Source organism: Haemorhous mexicanus, chromosome 7 (genome assembly GCF_027477595.1).
Source record: "Haemorhous mexicanus isolate bHaeMex1 chromosome 7, bHaeMex1.pri, whole genome shotgun sequence".
Classification (NCBI taxonomy): Eukaryota; Metazoa; Chordata; class Aves; order Passeriformes; family Fringillidae; genus Haemorhous; species Haemorhous mexicanus.
This window is the reverse complement of record NC_082347.1, coordinates 40,054,460-40,070,300: the sequence shown is the minus strand read 5'-3', so window position 1 is coordinate 40,070,300 and position 15,841 is coordinate 40,054,460. Positions and strand designations below refer to the sequence as shown.

Here is a 15,841-nt window from a genome sequence, read left to right as displayed (position 1 = left end):
TCAAGGCTCTCCTGTTCCTGCAGGGCCGACAAAGTGATGCTGTGGATAGGTAAAGTCCAAATTAGTGTGTGTGTGTGTGTGTGTGCACAAACTTTTAAATTTATTTTAAATATTGTGTGTCAGCTGGGAAAACAGCAGGAAAAAAAGATACTCTTAGAATGACAGAATGGTTTGGGTTGGAAGGGACCTTAAAAAACATTTTATTCCACCCCTGCCATGGGCAGGACACTTTCCACCACCCCAGGTGGCTCCAAGTCCTGTCCAGCCTGGCCTTGGACACTGCCAGGGACAGAAGAGCCACAGCTTGTCTGGGCATGAAAAAATGCAAATCCTAAAACTGCAACCCAAAATTCTTTACCTTCAGTTAAAATCACTTGTGTCTCGATTTTAATTTGCTACTGATTGCAGCTTCCTTGGGGCTAATGGAAATAAATTGCAGGAGAAGAGATGTTGCTTTGTCTTGTGCTCTAAACCTGATTTCTCCATCACCCTCTGTGTTTCAGAGCTCATTTATAAATCCTGTCTTCTCTCACACTGCTCCAGCATTTGTGGCAGATATTTCTGGTGTGTGTATAATCACCTCCTCTTTGTCTGATGATCATCCCCTTCAGACAGCCTGGCATGAGCTGTCCCTGGCCTTGGGGCTCCAGAGATCCATGCCAAAATCCCCCAGCAGAGGAATTTCATTGCCACTCTTCAGCAGTGTTTGCAGCCTTCACCTCCAGCTCTCTGGGGAGCTGACAGGTTCTTCACTGCTGCTTCCTTGGGGCCTCATCTCATCTTGGGGCCTCTGTTTGGGATTTTTGGGAAGGTCCTGACCCAGCTACAAAGAGCATCCTTGACCTCGTGGTTGTCAGGCTGTGTTTTGGGTGGTTTTGCATCCTGCTGGGAGCCCCAGGGGGATTTCTCTGATGGCCTGAGGGTCACTGCAGCAGCCCAGGGCTGTGTTTCTCTATTTTTTCCACTGGAGAAATCCATTTATCTGTTATTCCCACCAAGGCCCTCACTCACCACCCATGATCATGCAATTCTGTTGTAAAAAGGCTGAGCTCATGTTGTGGGGGTCCCAGCTGTGGGTTCCTCTGGGTCTGGACTGAAGGCACTGGAGAGGGCAGTTCATGTTCACACTCAGTGTTTGTTATTTCTTATCAGTAACACAGTCTCACTGCTGTGAGCTCAGCAGCTTTTCATTAGAAGGCACAAAATGGCCAACAATCTCTTGTTCCAAGGTCTATTAAGACCAAACTATCCAATTAAGAACTGACACCCAGATTATTTTCCCTTTTAACCCAATAACTGATCCCACAGAGCCCCAGTGCAGACTTTTCTGCCCAATTACAAAATGCCACCCAAACCCATGGAGAAGGAGGAAGAAGGAGGATGAAGAAGAAACCCAGGACAACACCCTGTGCCCTCCATCTTGCTTCCATCCACAACATCCTAAAAACCCCAAACCCTCGATTTCTCACCCAGTGACACACCCACACTGTTCTCTGTAATCTATTTCACACTTTGGTGGGTTCCAGTCTCTCTTGAAGTCTGGGAAACTTTCCCCATGGATGAGGGTCAGAGTCAGAGCTGCCCTGGGGGTCAGGGCACCCCAGAGCAGACACAGAAATATTCCCTGGGGTGCCCTGGGTTTGCACATCATGTAAAGGTTTTTGTTCCTCCCCCATACCTCACATCTCCTCTCCTGACACATTTATCCCTGCTGCTCCCAGCACATCTGACACTGCCAGGGCAACCTGGCCAAGGAGTCCAGCTGGGCTCTGGAGTTTTTGTGTTCCTGAGGCTCCTTTTGTGCTGTGGCAGAGAGAAGGGTGAGCCCTGAGCTGCCTTGCTGGGCTCTTGGGGTGGGTTTCTCGTCACTTGTGCTGTGAGAGCTGCAATAATCCAGGAGTGGACATTTTTAAGGTGTTTGGAAATCTGGAATACTGTCAGGTTGTCCAGCCAGGCCCTGCCATGCCAGCAGGCTGTCCCCAGCTCTGCCTCACACCATCCCATCCTGCTTAGGCTGTCCATATTGCTGGGATTTTTATATTTAATCCCTTTTTCTGATGACTTTCCTTCCTCTCCAACCTTTTATGTTTTACTGCACCTCACCCTGGATCTCGCTCTCCCCACTGCCTGCACTTTGCACTTGGATTTCAAGCCGCTCCTCAAATTTCTCCCTGGACAAAATCACATCATCTGCTGTGTGTCCTGGAGTGCTCCATCCCTAAATCCCACCTGCAGAGGCTTCTCTTAGGTCCTGCTGAGTCTCCAGGGCAGATCTCTGACCCAGTAAATTAAACCCCCACAGTTTGAGGGCAGCACTTTTGAGTGCAGTCCAGTCCCTTTTGTTTCTGGTTAACACAGAGCAAAGTGCTTCAAATGTATTAAATTTTTCTCTCTTTGCTAGCCTAAGAGAAGGGATTGTTTCTTAGTGAAGCCCTGCTCCAGCATGTTGACCCTTCTCTTTATAGGGTTCAGGCAGGATTTTGAGACTGAGTTGGTATCAAGTGACTTGAACTGCATAATCTAATCAGAAATTAATCTGTTTAATCCCTTCAGGTTGTTCTGCTAATACTTTACACCCCATACAAATGAATTTGCTGCTTTCCATGACCTGGAGCTAGGATAAGCAAGAGTTTGGAGGCAGGAAATTGTCCTTTGACAAGGTCAACTTGCTAAAAGCAGTGATTAGAAGAACAAATTCCTTCTTGTCCCAAATCTATGATGTAATAAGGCAAGAAGTGAAATGTGTCATGGCCCGTTGGCCATGCTGGATAATGCACTTCAAGGCAGAAAAAGCTGTGTGCAGAATTTGGCACAGAAGTCTCTTTAACTCATTTATTTTGAGGGTTTTTTTTTTAAGAGGAACTGTGTCAGCCCCTGGAAATTTAGTTTAATAGTATATATCATATGCATTAAGTGAAAAATCTTCTTCTGACAATGGTGGAAGTTTTCTGTTTTCTTGCTTCTTTTAAATGTGTTCTAATCCTGCAAGCAGCTGAAAGATAAACCTCATGTGTGACTGCCTATCTCTGAAAGAAAATGTGAAGATACAAACTTCAACAAATTCAAGTATTTATGTCATGGTGTTGGTATAGTTATGCAAAAAAAAATTAGAAATTACAAAATCTGGACTTTATCATTTAGTAAGGGGATGATATGGGCCTGCTCAGAGCTGGAGCTGAGCATGGCCAGTTTTTATCCAGCAGCACTGAATGCAGTGGTGGTCTGTGCTGGAGATCCCCTGCTACTTCAACAGTTAGAAAATGTGAGGAGGGTAATTCAGTCCATAATATTGAAGTTTGTATTCCATTCCTTTTCTGCCACTGAGAGCACTGTGATGATAGAGTTGGGAATAAATTCACTAATCCCTGTGGAGCACACAGGGGTGGACACAGCACCTCAGCCATGTTCCTTTTGGAGCTGGACATCACTCAAGGATCTCCAGGTTAAAATCTGCTCTTGCATTTTGATGTGAGCATCCCAAAAGAATGAGGATTTATTTCTTCATCTCCTGCCTCCTGAGTAAGGCACAGACACACTCTGGGTGAGCACCAGGGTGAAAGTATGGGATCGTTGCAGAAGAAATCCCAGAATGGTTTGGGTTGGAAAGGACCTTAAATCCCACCCAGTGCCCTGGCAGGGACACCTTCCCCTGTCCCAGGTGCTGCCAGCCCCAGTGTCCAGCCTGGCCTTGGGCACTGCCAGGGATCCAGGGGCAGCCACAGCTGCTCTGGGAATTCCATCCCAGCCCCTCCCCAACCTCACAGGGAGGAAATTCCTCCAGATATCCAACCTAAATCTCTCCTCTTTTAGTTTAAATCTTGACACTTTAGGAAGAAGGAGCTATTTCCTCTGCATGCTGTGTTTTCCTTGTTTCTATGCCTGAAACTCTTCTGGGATAAATTCCCTCCCCTCCATGACCTGACTCCTTTGTACAGCCTGGTGCTCATGTTCTGTGCTGGCATTTTAAATCCTTTCTGCAGCCCCAGAGCAGATGAGCAGAGTTGGGGAGATATCCAGCCCTGAAGAAACCATAAAAATAAATGTTCTTTGCTCCTGTAGCTCATCTGCTGGAGGAATGTGTGAAAGTCAGGAGTTACAGAGCGACCCAGAGCTCATGGTGACACTTTCTGCAAGGTCACACTCGTAAACCTGAGCAGCAGAGGTGGCTTCAAGAACATTGACTAACTCCAAGTTAGCTTCTCATTCATGTTTTAAAAACCAGAAGAGATTCAGTGACAGCTTGTGCTGGAGCAGGTGCAGCTCATTTTCCTCTGCCTGGTGTTGTGTGATGTGAGGATCAGGTGTTCCCCACCCAAACAGGAACTCCTGATGGGCATAAAATCCTGATGGATATAAAATCCTGATGGATATAAACCTCTGGACATAACCTCCTGCATATAAACTCCTCAGCCCAGCAGCTCCTTTTCTAGGTTTGGGGAAGAACTACAGATCACATCCCCTGCCTGCTCAGATAAATTAACTCTGCAGTTCACCCCAGCTGGGGGTGCTGTGTTTCCCAGAGAAATCTGAAGGAATGATCTGTTGTATTTGTGGGGTTCCCCAGATGATGGAAGGAATGATGGCTCTGACTCCATGTTCTCAGAAGGCTGATGTATTATTTTATCAGACTATATTATATTAAGAATACTAAACTAAACTATACTAAAGAATACAGAAAGGGTACAGACAGAAGGCTAAAAAGATAATAATGAAAACTTGTGACTCCTTCCAGAGTCCCAACACAGCTTGGCCCTGATTGGCCAATAATTTAAAACAATTCACATGAAACCAATGAAACAATCTCCAAACACATTGCAAAGCACCAAAACACAGGAGAAGCAAATCAGATAATTATTGTTTCCCCTTTTCTCTGAGGCTTCTCAGCTTCCCAGGAGCAAAATCCTGGGTGAAGGGATTTTTCCAGAAAAAATGAATGCCACAGTGATCTGTGTCTGTGAGGAGCACAGCTCCAGCTCCCACTCCTTGGTGCTGTTCTGTACACAGGAAGGAGCATCCCTCTTTTCCCTGTGCTGAGGATTCCTTGCCCTCGCTGAGGCAGGTTAGTGAATCACTGCAGAGAGGGCTTGCACTGTACCTTTTGAAAGACCAAGAGGAAATTGTATTTTGGAGAGTAATTTGAACTTCACTCAGTGAAAGTAGCCTTTCATGAGGCTTTGGAGGGGAGGAGTTGGAGAGGAGCACTGGACCTGGATTTTCACATAATTATGTGGACTCATTGCTGAGAAGTGAAGATATATTTAGCACCTTTTTCTCTGCCCTTGGAGCTGGGTGGATTCCTTGTGCCTGTAAAGCACAGGTTATTATTTCTCTGCCTCAGTAAGTGTTTTTGGCTGGTACAGAAGGGTGCAAGGCTGAGTTCATAATCAAAAACAAAGATCTTTGGGGAAGAAGCAGCAATTTAGGAGCAAGCAGATGTGTCCCAGAGTTGAGATGGGCCATCCTTCACTCTGGCAGCCTGGAGGTGCCTGTGGGAAAGGCACTGTGCAACCCTTGAGGATTTCATCCATTATTAGCCCTGTCCTGCCTGTTTTTACCAGAGGAAGGGCTGGGCCAATTGATACATTGGAAGAGAAGCAGCTGAAAACAGGATTTGCAGCAGGAGGACAGAAATTCTCCTAAGCTGCTGTGTCATGGACTTTCCAAAGCTCCTTTGGGTTGGAATCTTGCATTTCTGACTTGCCCTCTTCTGTGAACTCCAGGCCCTGAGCTCTTCCATAGGGGGAACCTCTTGATCCTCCCCCATGACCCACTGTGCTGGAATTCCCTTTCCTTCAGAGCTTTATTTCTCTATATTTTGAAATGTTCTCTACTAGGAAAAAAAAAAAAAAAAAAAAAAAAAAAAGGAAGAGAACTCTGTCTTTGGACTGGTCCTGAATAGTAATTCCTCAGTCAAACATAACAGCATCCCAAATGAGGCTGGACAGCTGTTTCCCAAATATATCCCTGTACATATTCTATACACATCATAAAGCTGGGTTTGGGTTATTTGAAACGTTCTGCAGGCTCCCTGCCCCCTCCTGCAGTCAATGGCAAATGTTGTTCTCCCGACTCCACTTGTCACATTTTGTTCTGGAGAACAGGGAGGATATTGAGATATACTGGCTTCTCTCCTTGACTGCATTTCAATATGTATTTTGTATAATGAGGGCCCAAATCCTTCTGCCATTACTTATGCTTTAATCACACTGTGCTCTGCCCAGATTGCTTTAATCGCATTTGCATCAGCAGGAGTTGCTCTGTGATGAGCAATATTTCATCTGCAAACACAGCAGACACATCTCAGGCACTCCAGGAGGAAGGAGCTGCCTGGCCAGGGTTTGTTGCAGCACAGCTCTCCAGTGAGGGATAGTGCAGCATCCTGATTGGAGAAATAGATTTTCAGGAATTAGAAGGAACAAAGCTATTTTTATAGGTTGCTGGGGTTTTGTTTTGGTTTTTTGTGGGGGTTTTTTTTGTGGTTTTTTTTTTTTTTGTGGGTTTTTTTTTGGTTTTGGTTGGTTGGTTTTTTGTTTGATTTTTTTTTTGTTTGGTCGGTTGTTTTTTTATTTGTTTGTTTTGTTTTTAGTTTGGTTGGGTTTTTTGTGTTTAATTGGTTTCTTTTGTTTTGTTTTTGGGTTTTTTTTTTTTTTTTGGACCTGTCAAGTGTGATAGCTCCCTTTTAATTTTCTACTAAATGGCTTTTTGGCATGTGTTATCTGCTGAGAAACGCCCGGTGCAGAGCCATCATTTTGTACCTCAGCCATGACATTACTCTAGATGAGAACTGAAAAGTTATATAGATATTACACCAATATATAAACCATGTGTGTTAGGAAGACACGTTCACTTTTGAAATATTTGCCTTAGCTATGCTTTTCACTTTCAATCTGTGCCAAACATGTGCTTGAATGACTGATGGAGTCATATGGTTCCCTGAATAAAGCACTTTATTGTGCTCAGACTTGGAGCCTTCCAACAGTTGTATTACAGAAGCTTGAAGATTAAGATGATCCAACTGCTTAGGGGGTATGTCCCACAAGGAACATTTGAGTTTTTCTTTCCTTGTCCCCCCTCCATCTCTATTTTTTGTCTTTCTCTGTGTCATCAGTTTGTTCAGCTGCTGGGGCAGTGACATTGGCCACAGAGGGTTTGGTGGAGGAGAGCAGCAAAGTCACCTCCAGATTTCAGCTTTCCCTGCCGTGTCCACGTGGAAATGTTGAACACATGACATACTCCAGGCAGTTTATGGGATTTCATGGGGGAGGGGGCAGAGGGCTGTTCCCTGTCACTGATTATTTCATCAGCAGGATCAGATTCAGGAAAGGAGTAACAGTGCATGAGCAAGTGATGACAGGAGGTAGATCTGAGAATTATAGACCCCAAATATTGAAAGCCATGTTTGTAATGCTGTTCAGTTAATGGGGATCAGGGAATCTCAACCCTCCATTTCTCATCCTGGAGCTGCCTGGTGATGCTGCAGAGCTTCATCCACACAGAGCCATCAAGCTGCAGACAGGATCTTTTTCCATTCGAAGCCAAAAGAACAGAAAATTAAATTCAGAAATGCATGGAGTCATCTTGCTGCTGCCTCTCCTCAGCCTCATCCAAGACCTTTGCTGACTTCTCATGTTTGAAGAATTTTTGTACACTAGTAGTAATTTTGGCAGTGTGAAAAAAAGGCAAAATTCCAGCTCCAGAGGATCCATGGAATTAGTTGCTTTCCAAGGGTTGCTTGTGCTTAAATGCCTGAGGTCTTGGGTTTGGGAATTTGGGAGAAGGGAGAAAACAAGTAAAACTTTGTGTGTAGTTTTTTCCTTTTTTTTTTTTTTTTTTTGAATGGCTTATTTTCCAAGCAGGCCATGAAAGGACTAATTTTCCTGGATTTTGTAGAAATAATCAGTGTACCCCTTAGAGGAGCAAAGGTTAGCTGGGAAAATAATTCATGATTTTGAACTAATAAAAACTTTGCTGCAAGAGATAAGAGTTTTACTTATGCACAGTCAAATCTTGCCAGGCTTTTGTGCTTATAAATAAAGGAGGGCAGAGTCTGGTGCTGTGCTGCCTTTTATGAGGCTGTGGAGGTGCTGGGAGGGGGATAATGGGAAGCACCTTATCAATGTGATGATTTTTGTCCTTTCTTTTGAGAGGGTGTCTGTGTCCTCAGCTGGTGGATGTAAAATGGCATCAAAATTTTGATGTAAAATTTAAGCTGTTGCTTCTTTGACCCCGTGCAAGTCTCAGGGCTGGCTTTGTTTAACCATTATGCACTGGAGATCTGGTACTGCTTTATTTTCTAACATTTGCACATTTATTATCAGATCTAATTACAGTATGCATTTTCTCTTTTTTTTTTTTTTTTTTTGTCTTTTGTGCCCAGGGAGATTGTGGATTCCCATCCCTGGAAGTGTTCAAGGCCAGGTTGGAGCAACCTGGGGCAGTGGAAGGTTCCCTGTCCATGGCAGGGATGGAATGGGACGAGCTTTATGGCCCCTTCCAACCCAAACCACTCTGCAGTTCTGGGATTTCATTGAGTACCAACTTGTTTTCCTGTCTCAGGCACAACAGGCACCATTTTAGGTGGCTTCAGCCAGGCCTGTGCCTGGATAATGTTTAACTGGGTAATGTTTAGGCTTTTGCTGGAAGGTGGAGTGATGTAGAGGACTGGAACCACACATCCCCAGACCTTGGCTGCAAGGTTGGATAATTGGCACTTCTTTTGGCATGATATAATCTGACCCCTAATGTTGACAATTTCCATTTAAAGCAAGTTGGTTTTTCTTTTCTTTTTGCTTTTCTTGATTGGCAAGAGCTGGATGTGATCCTCTGTGCAATTCTAGATTGGGATCCTATCTCACTTTATGGATAGGCACTTTATACTCCTGCCATCCCCAGATGTGTCAGCACTGGCAAGATAAATACCAGAAGGCATAGAGACCTAAGGGACAATCATGGGTCCTGTCACCTTTGGTTTTCTACATTATGTAAAATAATTCTTCTAGTTCCCTTCTTGTAATTCAGAGTTTCCACTTCCCTGCTCTCCCTGGCAGCCTTTCCAAGCCACCAGCTCCAGGCTCAATTCATCTTTGGTGAGTGCAGGTGAGGAGAAATACCCCCAGCATTCCAGATGTGCTTCTCTCTGCAGCTCTCAGGATTAACTTGGATCTCTGGTGCTGCCTGGAAACACCTCTTTTGATGCAGCATTATCAGTGTTATCCCCAGTACCACGTGTGGGTCATTCTGGTGTCACCTGCTTTGAAGAGCAGTGGTAGGAGCAGAAATCCTACTGATCCTGAGGGTACAACCCTCCTGGGTTTAACCCCTTGCTCCAGCCTGCAAGTCGTTGTGTTCTTTGGAATATTCCTGTCTGCAGTCATACCTCACCTCCGAGCACTGGGCTTAGGAGAAGTCTTGAGTGAAGTTTGCTGATAAATATACAGACTGATGCAATATCTTTTCTTACTGAACTGTGCTTAAACCCTTCCCTTGCCTGCTTGTGGGTGCTGTGTTTGGGGGAAGCTTCCAGTTCTTACCCTGTTTCACTTCCATAAACATTCATAAACTTACCCTGTTGCACTTCCATAACTTCCTAAAGTTCCTAAGTTTGTTTCCATCTGGAAGGACAAGACTTGGTCCTCCCCTCTCAGTGTGTAAGTGTGGGATTCAGCTCTCTGAGCCTGAGAGAAGCAATGGGGAAGCAGAGAAGAGAATGATCAAACCAATCCTTATCTCATGTGCTGTGCCCGTGTTTGTGCCCAAGTGGAATGCATTGTGGAAGATCCTTTACCTGAGGGAATTTCCTTGATGGCATTCTGGTGTGAGTGTTTTGTTTTCTTGAGCAGTCTCTGGAAGCTGCTGGTCAGCACACAGTCACAAGATTTTGTTCAGTGGAGTGCTTGTGCAGTTTCAGTTTAGATGTACTGTAAGAGAGTATAGAATAATGTAGTATAATTCATTAATTAGCCTTCTGATATCGTGGAGTCCTGCTCCTCATTGCTCCCACAGGTCAGGGGCCCTGCTGAGACAATGTGCAAGCTTGGGAATTTTGGATTAAAAAATTCTGGTTGGAATTTTTCTGGAGGTGGCAGAAGAATCATCCCAAAGGAGAGAAAAGCCCCTGACTGGGGGGATAAAGCTCTTTCCCACCTGCTGGGCCCCCAGGCAGCAGTGGAGGCTCTGGGGGCACCTCAGGAACTGGGTGCAGCCAGGTGGAAATCCCTTCCTCCATAGCCAGGAATGACCCCCCAGGTCATGGATGCCACAAACTGAGAGCTGAACTGAGGAAGCTGAAGAAAATGAGGAGGGAAATGGATAAAGGATGTCCTTCCTGTCCTTCCTGACTTCCAGGGCATTGCCTGTGGCACGGAGCACTGCCATTAGCTGATTTCAGTTTGCAGAAAGATTGCTCTGTTCCATTGTTCTTTTCAACCCAAAGATTATTCCAGTGCTTTGGGTGTTTTGCTGCAGAGAAAAACGAGGCCAGGCTGTGACTTAGGATTTTGGGTTGGTTTTTAGTAGGAAAGGTAACACAAGGATAAATTAATTTAATCTTTTTTTTTTTCTCCCACTTCTGTAATTTTCATAGCTCAGCAATAAGTGCAGGGTGGGGATGGACATGAGGGGTGCTTGGGGACAGTGTGAGGAGACAGAGCTCCAGTCTGGGATGGAAATGGACACCCCACAGCACCACTGGGACCTTGGCTGGGCTTCTGTGGGGCTCTGGGGCTGTGTCAGTCCTTGAGCACCTCGTGACTGATGGAATGCTGGAGCCCCTCTGGAGCCAGGCTGGGACACCTGGGGGGGCTCACCTGGAGAGGAGAAGACTCCAGGGAGAGCTCAGAGCCCTGGCAGGGCCTGAAGGGGCTCCAGGAGAGGGACTGGGGACAAGGATGGAGGGACAGGACCCAGGGAATGGCTCCCACTGCCAGAGGGCAGGGATGGATGGGAGATTGGGAAGGAATTGTTGGTTGTGAGCGTGGAGAGGGGCTGGGATGGAATTCCCAGAGCAGCTGGGGCTGCCCCTGGATCCCTGTCAGTGCCCAAGGCCAGGCTGGACACTGGGGCTGGGAGCACCTGGGGCAGTGGGAGGTGTCCCTGCCATGGCAGGGGTGGAATGGGATGACTGGACAGTCCCTTCCAACCCAAACCCCAAACTGTGGGATTTTCTGACCCACGTTATTCTGGGTACCCCTGTTGCTGTGTGGGACCAGAAGGGGCCCATCCCCAATGGAAGGAAGCTCAGCAGCACATTTGGCTCTTCTGAATATTCTGTAAATTTACAGAAGAGAGGTGTGTGTACGAGATGGATGTTGTTTATAACCCAGCCCAGGTCTGCCTCCTGTCCTGCTCTGTGCTGGGGGGCACTGGCAGCAGGGCTGGGGTGTGCATCCAGTGGGATATGCTCTGTTTTCCCTGCACTTAATCCCAATTTATCCAGAGCTACTCAGCAGTGGGTGCATTCACCTCTTTGTATAAATTGCCCTGCCTCACTAAAAGCTTATTAATGTTGAGTAAATGCAAATCTGGAGAGGGTCTGGGTTGTTTCAGGAGGCAGTGGCCGCTAAGCAAAGATGTCACATCACATGCTCGGAGTTTATTTTGCACACAGCTTGGAGGAACTGAAATAAAAAGCAAAAAGATGAAAACCATTCTTAACTTCTTTGCCAGCAGGCCCTTGTATGATACTGTGCAAAGCAGAAAAGTTGTAGCAGTACATGGCAGATGAAAAATACTGAAGCCACACAAAAGTCACTGACAGGTAACATCTCCTCATCTCACTATTTGTACAAAGTAGCTTTTATATTACTGGGGGGGAAAAAAGAGAATAAAGGGTGCTGCATCAGCTTGTGGGCTGCTTGTGGATCAAAAGCATTACCTTCAGTGCAGGCTGGAAATAGAAAACAGACACAACTGTGAGGTTTTCATGGGAAAAAGTGGGAGACGAGCTTGCACCAGGAAGAGCTGGACAGAATTTCACTGAAATGGAAAATAAGTAGGTGAGTAAGTAGGTGCATGTGACACAAAAGATAGGAAACCTGGGTCTAATCTAACTTTCTGCTGTTGCAGATGGCCTGATTTTCTTCTCCTCTCGTGACACATTAGCGAAATTTCAATTCTCTGATTTCAATTATTACACTATTTATACTGCTGTAGTACCAGGAGTCCCTGCAGAGAAGAGGCCTCATTATTAATGGAACACAAACAACTCTAATGGTTCAGCTTCAAAGAAACCTTCCTGAAAGAGGGGAAGGGAGATGCAGAGTGGCAGAGAGGAAATACCAGCAGGTCTGTGTGCATGAGGAGCTGCAGCCCTGGGAGCTGGGGCAGGATTTTGGGTGATGGAAACCCTCCCTTGGTGCAGGTGTTGGGTCCATCCCACAGCTCCTCTCCTGGTGCCCCCGGGATGCTCTCTGGGAGGGCTGGGTTTGTGCTCAGGGATGGGTCCCTGAACCAGCAGAAGGAGCTGGGAATGGGTTTTGTTCAGATATTGTGCTAGGAATGGGTGAAGTGTCCCTGACTGGGATGGATTCCTTGGTGACTCCAGCTCAGGTGAGGGCCAAAGGCTCTCCAGGCTACCAGGAACTGAGGAACTGTCCCACCTTTGTACCCACCTGGTTTTATCCCTTTATTCCCAAAGTTTCCTGCACTATTTCTGGGGTTTTTTTGCGGGGGGGGGGTGGGGGGTGGGGTGGGGTTGGTGGGGTTTTTTTTGGTGGTTTTTTTTGGTTTTTTTTTTTTTTTGAGGTTTTTTTTTTTTTTTTTGCCTGACTCTCTCCTTACATTTTTTGAGGTTTTTTTCCTCTTGATGTAGAATATTCCTCTCCCCATGTCCATATGCCATTGCTCAGTGGTCTTTCAGATCTCTCCTACTCAGGATAAGTGTGGGTTGCTCTTCCAGGCTTCCCTTATTTTCTTATTATAGATAAGACTATGATCCCTTATTTTCTGCCCCCTGTTCTTTGAATCAGGCTGCAGAAACCTGTTTAAAGGATTTACCTATTTATCTTCCCCATCCTTTTTTTTTTTTTAAATTTAAAGACTGGGTTAGAGTTTATTTATCAGCTCTACAGGTTTCTTTATTTTGCAGTCTTTCAGAAATACACCCAGTCCATAAATATAATGAAATTTCATGACAAAGACATTATTTGATATACACAAGGCACCGTGCTGTGCTTATATCACACTGAGGGCAGCTGGGAGTTAAGCAAGTGCACAATGCATGTGCCCAAATTATCTCCAGAATGAGGCCCAAAATTGGGCTGCACTGCTTCCTCTGCCTTCCACAGGAAGCTGTGATTTTTATCACACCCAATAATTTAAATAAAAACATTCAGATAAGCAGCCAAGTATCTGGCTCAGGGAAAGCAGCTAGACAGAAATTGATCTCGTGTTTTATAAATGCTGTGGCTTCAGAAGATTTGCAAACCCTGAAGCTTGTCTGCTTTGTTTCCCCCCAAATAAATTATCTTTTCCAATAAAGATATAACTGCTGCCTATAAACCTGTCTTGATGTCTGTCTCCAGACTATCAACACCTCTGCACAATGAGCCTTTGCAGCAGATAAATAAGCACGTGTGGCAGATTAAATTTGCTCATTGTAACCTTGCTGTGTTATGCACCACGAGCATCACTTCATTGGGATGGAAGAGAAGGAGGAGTGGCAAAACCAAACCACACTTTGTGTGGATTTTCCTCCCTTCTCCCATTGTGTTTTTATAGCTGCTGCACTTCCACACCAGGCTGGCTGTTGAGGGAATAACCCATCTGTGCACAAATGCTGACCCCCTCCCTTTTTTCTGCTGTTTTGGGTAATGCTGGGATGTTCATGCTCAGCAGAATGGTCAGGGAAGGCCCATGGAGGAGGATCAGAGAGGCTTTGATGTTTCCTGAAATCACCAAGGCAGCTCCCTGGTGTCAGGCATGGTGGGAGCCGTGCAGACAACACATCCATGGACAAGGATCCTCCAAGGGGCTCTGGAAACCTGGATCTCATGGCACTTCCAGAATGCAAACCCCACAAAATAATAGAAGGGCCTGAGCCATTTAATTTGTGTGGTTGAGGTTGCTCAAGTGGGCCAAGGAGAAAGGAGAGGAGGGCTGGAGCCAAACTTTTCTCATTTTGCTGAGATATGGTTCATAAATTCCTGTTCTGAGCAGGGAGCTTCCTGCCTGATAATGAGAATAAAGGCTTGGAGTTCTGTCTGGACCCTCCCAGGCTGATGAGATGGTGTCTCATGTGCCTCCCCAGGGGACAACCAAATCTTGGGCCAGCTTTGGATCATCTCTTCTAAGGGCTGACACTGTGTTCTCCCAGCCCCCAGTCACTTGGGCTGCATTAAAGGGGTGTAAGCACTCTGGATAACAGCTTTCCTCTCTCCAATATATTTTATCTTTTTATCTTGTGAGGTAGTTTTTTTGTTTGGTTTTTTTAGGGGGGGTTTGTTTTGATTTGGGTTTTTTTTTTTTGGTTGTTTGTTTTTTGGTGTGTTTTAGGTCAAGTGTTGTATTTTTAAAAGCACGTTGAAAAATACCAGATTTTTTTTCTGCTCACATTGGCTTAGCCATAATGACAGCACAGATGATTTAAGCTAATCCTAACAGTGATTAAATGGGGCTAATTCTGCTCAGATCATGACTCTTCATCCTTCATGAGAGCATTAGGTGAGCACAGAGAGTGTGGCAAACCCCAGCAGGTTTTTGCCTATCCTGTGGCACCTGGAAGCCATCCCTGTCTCCTGTTTGATTTATTCTCAGTTATTTTTGCAGCTCTTGTCCTGTGATATTGGCTTTAGGGCTCTGCCTAGACAGGCACAATGCCATAAATGTGTTTAGGGAGAGGAAAAACATTTGATAAATGCTGCATGCACACAGCTTTTTGACCTGGTGCTGTGAATGGAACTCATCTGCCTGTGTAGGAGTAGAGTGTTATTTCAATGAGTTTATCTTCTCTTTCTCTTCCTGACCTTTTTTTTTTCCCACTAATGAGACTGTTCATCCTCTATGATGACATCCTTGCATCCTGATATCTCTACTCTTGATGTGCAGTCTTTGTCTTCTGCTGCCACCATCTAACCCTTCCAAGTCTTCCCCCTGAACCCCTCTGGTTCCACAGGTTCCCTCTGAAATTCCTGTTGCTTTTGACTCTGACATTACAAGTTTCATGTTTAATCCTTTTCCTGAATTATTTCCTTTTGAATGTGCTGCCAAGTCCCCCAAGTACCAAGGTTCACCTTGCCAGATGCTGCTCCCAGCTAACCTGCAGTGCCTCTCCCTGTCCTTAGGTGAGGATGTGGACAGCAGAGTGGAGTCCCCGAGGCTGCAGCTGTCAAAGGACCAGTCCAAAGATTATGAGATAACAGTTCCCTTCCTTTTGAATGGAGAGCAGTGGAGACCAGTGGATGGCATTTATTCAGAGGTCAGTCTTCATTTTGCCTGTTTGTTTATTCTGAGGTGTGTAACAATTTAAAGGCTGTAGGGGGGATTGGGTGCACGTTCACCCTGTAGGTTATAAGAGTGTTTTTATATGGTTGTTGCCACATGTCTGAAATTGCTGCTTTTTTAATTTAGGAAATGGAAAAGGGTTTTGATTGAAATGGATACCTTTTTCCTGCAGAGATGCACTCTTCTTTCTGATGGCAAAAATGAAACTTTGGAGTGAAATAATAGCAATTTTAATGCTTGAGATTTCTGTCATGCAAAAGCAAAATGAAAACTGAGGGAGGGGCAAGCACAGCAAACAGGTTTGTTTGGTAAATACAGTCTGACAGCAAGGAATTTAGGGGCCAGGGGAAATAATGCTGTGCTGGCTGCAGCCTGAGGCCTTATCTGGGCTTAATTATCCCAT

General features: G+C 45.4%; 1 protein-coding gene across 1 annotated transcript in view; it reads left to right on the top strand.

Moving 5' to 3' along the window:
- The window catches only part of ADAM12 (ADAM metallopeptidase domain 12), a 180,851-nt gene that overhangs the window by 2,583 nt on the left and 162,427 nt on the right, over nt 1–15,841 (top strand). The window contains exon 2 of the mRNA XM_059852207.1: nt 15,279–15,412. Within this exon, the coding sequence (XP_059708190.1) occupies nt 15,279–15,412 (134 nt within the window). The remainder of the gene's footprint in view (nt 1–15,278; nt 15,413–15,841) is intronic.